The 7441-nt window shown below is 44.2% G+C and overlaps 1 protein-coding gene across 4 annotated transcripts in view; it reads right to left on the minus strand.

Annotated features, from left to right (window-relative positions):
- LOC135240413 (rho GTPase-activating protein 6-like) overlaps positions 1-7441 on the minus strand; it is a 119519-nt gene that overhangs the window by 57636 nt on the left and 54442 nt on the right. The window contains exon 1 of one of the 4 annotated variants that reach the window (XM_064309837.1): positions 1016-1547. The exons of the other annotated variants lie outside the window; for them this stretch is intronic. Coding sequence (XP_064165907.1) covers positions 1016-1078 — 63 coding nt within the window. The 5' untranslated portion in view covers positions 1079-1547. Of the gene's footprint in view, positions 1-1015; positions 1548-7441 lie in introns of those variants that run through there. 4 annotated transcript variants of the gene reach the window in all.

Here is a 7441-nt window from a genome sequence, read left to right on the forward strand (position 1 = left end):
CCACTCTGCAATTAATCACCGTGCGTTATCACCCGTTATGCAAGATATAGCTTTCTTCTCAGATTTTTTTTTTCCCCCTCACAAAAACACCGCCGTACCAGGCTATAGAGGAAGCGGGGCACGCCGCAAATCAGAGATCAGTTCCCACAGTGCAAGCACCACTTATCAGAGATCAGAAGCCAAGCAGTGATCACTGATCAGACATCAGTAGCCATAACGGACATACCACTTAGCAGACATTAGAAGCCACAGAGAAGAAACCATGGTGACCGGCAAGATTACATAAAAAGGAAGTTCTATAGTTTTAAGTTATCTTTCGTATTTATTGTTGATTATACACCATGGATACAAGATGAACAAAACAAATTCTGTAATTTGACCACCAGTCTTATGACTAGTTAAAAAGGTATCAGCAGTGAAAAACTGCACCGAGATGCACCATATCCTCTTGACACATCTATCCTATATTTATAAAGGCTAAACTTACGATCATGTAATTAACATTAAATATTTCTTGAAAACAATTCCACGACTGAAAGCATCGGCATAATCACTTATCATTACATATTATTATTACATAGGAATTATATCACTGTTTCATACAGTTACAAAAGCGCAAGCCGCAGCCGTTTTAACCCTTTAATACAGTTTGACTAATTGCAACAAAAAACAAACATGAGAATATCAAGATCGTTGCTGCAAGTGTCAATAGTCATTTATTAGAAGAAAACAAAAAAGGGAAAACAAATCAAAAAAATTCGGGTCATACAAAACACAGCACAGGCATTGTAGTGCCCCCTTATATTTGTTTCTGATGTAGGTATTACAAACAACGTTCGCGAATCAAGAGTTCATAGATACAATTTAAACGTAAGAGACTATAAAACAGCACTAACGCCATGAAGACCAATTGTAGCCAAATATAAATTGCCTTGGCAAACAGGAGGAGAGCACAAGGAAACAACATCGACGCGTTCTTGTAGCATTTCGCAGGATATAATTCAGTTGTACTTACGAGGTACGAAATATGTCTGTCGAAGAATACGGAGTCTCCCATGGTGAAAGTGAGTATCCGCATAGAAGTGCCCTGTCGCTGGCGGGCAAATGGATATTGAACAACTCCACCAGACGTGTCGGAACGTAGAAAGTCTCAAACCATATTACTGGCTATGTCATTTACATTCACACACGCACACAAATCAAACGCTAAAGAGGTGTTGGAAAGTGCTAAAACACTTCCACCAAATGAATTAAAAAAAGACGTCGCATTTCTTAATTGAAGTAAGGTGTTGCTAGCGTAGTTATTCCACCGCTCGCAAAAGCCGATGCTTAATTCGTAATGCGGTAATGCGCGACAGATGCGTGCTGCCGGACGGACTTCACAAACACTAAAGTTTGGCACCGCTGTCTGCGGCAGCACTGGTGCTCCGGAGGAAAGGCAGAGATAAGAGAGGCGGGGCGCCGCGGAGGGGCTCTCTACAGCGAGGCACATCTGCGACGTAACTAAAATATACACGAATGTAGCGACAGACGTGCGATGCGTTTGGCCGTGGCAAAACGAGCGTTTGCGGAAGTTTAGACACCTCCCGAAACGCAGTTCGGCAGTCATGCGAGGATCTAAATAACTGATAAGATTTTTAAAAAGTCAAAAGTTGTGATTTAGTAGACTACATTCTTCAAAAAGTATGTTACAGTGTACTTTCTGAGACAACCTTGTGGAGGAGATTTCTTTTAAAGATTTACTTCAAAAGTACATTGCATCCAGAAAAGAAAAAAGTAGCCTACCCAGAAAAAGAAGAAGGCAGGCATTTGGAGACGCTTAAGTACTGCACGCGAAAGCCCTCATGGTACGGGAACAATGGCAGCGGTTAATACACAGGTTAAACTGCAGCCCATTAAAGGGGTTCTATTGTGAGTCACTGTTGACCTTCCTCCGTAAATCACAGCGCCTCAGCAGATAATGCGCCTTGCATTCCGTCTGGGGTACTGGCTCAAACACGGCCACGGCCCTCGCGCCAATTTAAGAAGCACATGGCGCTCACGCGCATGTATACCGCGAGGCACTGTATAAACGCAACGGTTCTGCGCAAAATCTCACGATTTGCATTGCGGTACGGTTTCCATAACACCCAGCCACAGTGGGAAGAGTTGAGAGTTTGGGCGTTTGTATATGACGAGGTTCTTTCACCTTTGACCTTGTGTGATATGAAAAGTGATATGGGTGAACAGTGAGTAGGCACTGTGTCAAGTTTAGTGAAAATCCCAGTGTAGCTGGAAGCACAGAAGGGTATGACATCCTCAAAACATAACAGCCATTTTGACATTACCAGCTTCAAACTAAAACATTAAACATCACAGATTTACAGCAGGGCAGTTGTTCATTGGAAATCACCCCTGGGGGATTCCCATATCTCAGAGTTGATTGAGTTTCTGTTGACAGTTACCACATAACATGTACCCACACTTATGTTTCACACAGTTTTTGAGTGCTTTAAGAAATAACGAAAAAATAATAATAAAATCTTTTATATTCTGAAAATTATTGATTAAATCATTCCTTTTTAACAGGGCATCCGGTTTTGCAGTAAGTAAAGGACACATACTTTCTGGTTCCACTCTTTCTCAATGAGGAATGGTAGTGAATATTGGGTACAGTAACATGCCGTGCAGTAGATTTTTCCCCCCTAATAAATCTGTAAACATGTTTTCGCTATCTTATTGTGTACAACCTGCATTACGACACCAATCAAGGCATATGCCTTTGGGAATATTAACAATGCTAGGTACTCTGATAGTGTTGGTGTTGGCGTTGGTGCACCGCACTGCATTAGAGTCAATCGTGAAAATCAACAATGAGTTCTCTCTTCACCGGACACTAATTACAAGCAGGGCAGAATAGCCTTTCATCGTGCGTTAAAAGTTATTTTTAAGGAGCGCCGTGACGTCTCGACTCTTGAGAAACACCCACGAATGCGTGCACGGTAACATGGTAATTAAATTAAAATCAGCTGGCAGGAAACTGGGAAAAAGGCATCGTTCAACAAGGGCAGTTGGAAGGAGGAAGAAGAGAAAAAAAAACATCTAAACCGTAAGATCATGCTATATTTCTGCAAATATTTGTGCGAGACCTTTGTTGAGCAATATGAGATTTCCTGCCAGTTCTCTGAAACGAACAAAGCGATTTCAAATGGGTCACAGATCACAACGGCTAATGATGGCCTTCCTGCGCTGTTTTCCATAGCGTTTCTAAAATGCGTATTTGCTCGCGAGCTAATCGAAAACACTTGTTTTGCGCTTTTCGCCTGGTGAGCAGGACGCGGGTGTTTGGAGAAGCATTCTCAGCTCAGACAGAGCTATGGTAATGCACCCAGAGGTGCGGCGGTAATATAAGCGCTCCCATCATCAGAATCTTCTTATCTAAATGGGCGTGCATGCCAGGGGTATGTACGCGCATATACATAGAGCATGCCTCTGCACATGCACACACAGACACACACACACACACACACACACAGAGCACACCTACACACATGCACTCACACACACACACACACACACACAGAGCACACCTACACACATGCACTCACACATACACACAAACACACACACACAGAGCACACCTACACACATGCACTCACACATACACACAAACACACATGCACACACACACACAGAGCACACCTACACACATGCTCTCTCACACACTCACACACACAGAGAGCACACCTTCACACATGCACTCACACATACACACAAACACACACACACAGAGCACACCTACACACACACACACACACATAGCGCACCTTCACACATGCTCTCACACTCACACATATATGCACAAGTTCATACAACTCGAGCTCGGGCATGCTATGTGAGTATACACTGAAATATTTCAGTCGTGTTTTTTTTTTCTTGAAGCAGCAAACAGAATGCAGCTTTCCTTGGGACACGTTGCTTCAACAAGGCCGACAGATAAATATTTGAATGTGAAGCACACGCTGTACAAGGTGCTTTGAGCAAGCGTCTCCGCTGCCTGCGTCGAGACACTCTGTACGCGTTACACGCAGCATTCCAGAAGTTCTGAGTGAAGTTCTCTTTCACAAAAACCGGGAAGTACAAAAGTACAGAACATCTCGGGGTAGTCGGCAAAGCGTCTGACTCAACTCAATTGTATTTGTAATTTTTTTTTATTGTATTTTATTTATTTATTTTTTGTAAATATAAAGGTGGTATGAAACATGAAAACAACGGGGGGCTTTTGTAGTGCAGCTGTAAAAAAAAAAAAACACGGCAATGAATTTGTTGAGGAATTTTATGTTTCATCACGGAAGCCTTGGGCTGTGCGGACCTCGCTCAGCGTACGACGGCACGCGGGATCGCACCGACACCACCGCCGTTCTGTTCTGCTCCACGTCCCTGACCGCTGAGAACCCGCTGCGTCCGTGTATCTGAGGTTTGATCTGTTTCTCTCTTAGCCTGTTTTTGTGGGAAAAAAAAAATAAAAAAAACGCACAAATGGGCGTATCCCGGGGCATTCCGCGCGACCCATGGAAGACGATGACGTTGAGGGAGCCGGAGAAACTCAAGCTCCTCACTCACCAGGCCACCTCCCACTGTATCACATTTAAACCAGATTCTCAGCAGGGCTAACTCAGCCCTTCCTTCCTTTAACTCCTTCAAAAGAAGAAGAAGAAAGTCTTACTGTTCTAAGCTGTGTGTGGAAACGCTCGAAGGATTGCAGAGACTGAACTAAATTTGGCGGCTCACGGATTCCTTTAATTTATGCGCTAGATGGACCAGGGTTCACGGGAGGGGGAGGGGAGAATGTTGCTTAAAAACGGAAGAGGTTGCGCTTCTTGCAGGCCCCACCAGCCGACACGCACTGAGGCCAGTCCGCTCGTTTCTGAGGCTTTTTCTGTCAGTGAAGAAAAGGCTGGAGGTGAAAAGGTTAGCAGGGACACAAGTTGAGAGAGGGAGAAAAAAAGAGGAACACTTCTGATCGAACGTGCTGTGTCGTACTGTGTGCAAAAGGAAATGAACATACTGACCGACCATGTGACTCACCAGTAAATAAGAACTTTATCTGCCATGGTTAAAGTTTGCGACCTCATTTTACCTCTGCCCCTGCAGACACACACACACACACACACACACACACATAAACAAGAAACACAAACACACACCACCTTCTGATGAGCTGCGTGTTTTGTGGCTTTCTGCTTCGTGGTCCGAAGTGTTTATTTCACTTTCTCTACATCACACCACAAACATCTCCCCTGACGCCTCCCATCACGTGATTCTGACAGCTGTTCTGGGACGGGCAGGAAGCAACAACGGTGGCTCCACCGATGTCAGTCACGCACGATTGGGTAATCATCCCCCTCTCTCTCTCTCTCTCTCTCTCTCTCTCTCCTTCCTCCATCTCTCTCTGTCTCTCTCCTTCCTCCATCTCTCTCTCTCTCTCCTCTCTCTCTCTCTCTCTCTGTCTCTCTCCTTCCTCCATCATCTCTCTCTCTCTCTGTCTCTCTCCTTCCTCCATCTCTCATCTGCCCGTGAACTGGGTGGGTGAGAGAGGAGGCCGGTGGGGGGGGGTGGGGGGGGATGGGGACACTGGCAGCCAACAGATTAGGAGCAGGGGTCTGTGTTACCGCAGAGAAATCATCTAAATTCCCCACAGAAGCCCTCAGCAGACTGGTGTTGTGCTGCAGAAACCAGCGCAGAGGGCACGGACACCGCGTTCGCCCGCGGCGATGGACCGGGACCAGCTCTCCCTGAGCCACCGTTAATCAAGCCAACACCATTCAACCTCACCCACACTGCGTGCGTGCCCGCTGCCATGGCAACAAGAATCAGCCAATGACCCGCGTCGGTGGTGAGACAACATATCGACAGGTCAGACGTGAAATGGGAGACGTCGGATGACTGAGAGAGATGTGTGTGTTTACTGGTAAAAAAAAAAAAAATGCTGATGTCACTGTGATAGTGAGGCGGATTGTCATGGCAACAGGTGTATGGCTCACACATGATATGAGTATTTCAGAAATTTCACTATTTCAAATACAGTAAGTCAAATATCAGTCTTTGTCAAGTATGACAATATTTCAATTATATACTCATATTTTTAAGCTATCTAAACATGACCAGCCATTGTTACTTCTTAAATACATAGTCCCCCCATTTTTGGGCATCATAATGTTTGGGACAAATGGCCTTGCAGGTATTTCTGATTAGTCAGGTGTGTTAAATTGCTTCTTTGGTGAAGGTAGAAGAGAGTTTTCAGTATCTAGTATTGATTCTAGCCTTTTGATTGCTGCTGGAGTCTGTTATTGCCATTTATCAACATGAGTCAAAATGAACATGTGTTTCATACACTTAAGTGAAAACTCAAGGCAACTAGCCCCCAAAACAAGCAGGAGCTGAAGATGGCTGCAGTACAGGCCTGGCAGAGCATCACCAGAGAAGATATGTAGCACCTGCTGATGCTTTTGGTTCACATTACCACTTTAATTTCCATAATGTTGTTCCAAACATTGTGATGCCCTGAAATGGGGGGACTATGTATAAAAAGTGCTCTATGGTGTATGGTGGTCTATATGGTGTATAAATGTACAAAAATGCACCTTAAATACAAGCTGAACGTGCACTTTAACCACATGTGAACTGTTTCATTCAAACATATGTCTTTATGTGTGTTTGTGTGTACAGTAAAACATATTTTGCATTTCATCTCACACAAATATTAATCCTTAAACAGCTGCAAATGTTTACAGGGTTCCTTGAACTGTGTGTGTGTTCTGCAAGTGCAGACAACATGCCTGAGGTCTGAAATCACTAAAATGTGCAGAAACATCTCATAAAACTACAGCAAACAAAAGAAAAAAAAGAGCCGCTTTCCACGGCTCCAGCGAACGACACGAGCTTCGCGTGTGGCTGGAGACGTGTTTAATAAACGGTCAGAAATAGATTTCGTGACACTTGCCACACTCATGGTTCTCGTTATCCTTTGCTTGGACACAAGTGCCCTTATTCTGCAGTGAGGTTTCATTTTATTTTATTTTTTTTATTTTTTTTGTGTTCCCACGGAAGGGAACTGAAATGGCACGACCAATAAAGCACAGCAAAATAATGCACCGTTTTACCCGACGACAAAAAAAAAAAGACCAAATTTACAGCGCAAGACACTCGGCTTGTTTTTGTGGCCCTCTTTTCCCCAGGAGGAGCACATTTCATCACGTGTGTGAAAAAATAAAACGGACGTCAGAGAGGTTTTAAAAAAAAATCGAAGCGAATAAAAATGATTTTTTTTTTTTTTTTTACTGCGCACAACTGCGGACAAAAGAGGCGCGGGAGTGACCTCATCGCTGGGGAATGCGCTTTCTCCATTTCTCCCAAAGGGGGTGGGGGCGGGGGGGCGGTGGGGAAGCGAGTTTATTATTCC

Source organism: Anguilla rostrata, chromosome 15 (assembly GCF_018555375.3).
Source record: "Anguilla rostrata isolate EN2019 chromosome 15, ASM1855537v3, whole genome shotgun sequence".
Taxonomy (NCBI): domain Eukaryota; kingdom Metazoa; phylum Chordata; class Actinopteri; order Anguilliformes; family Anguillidae; genus Anguilla; species Anguilla rostrata.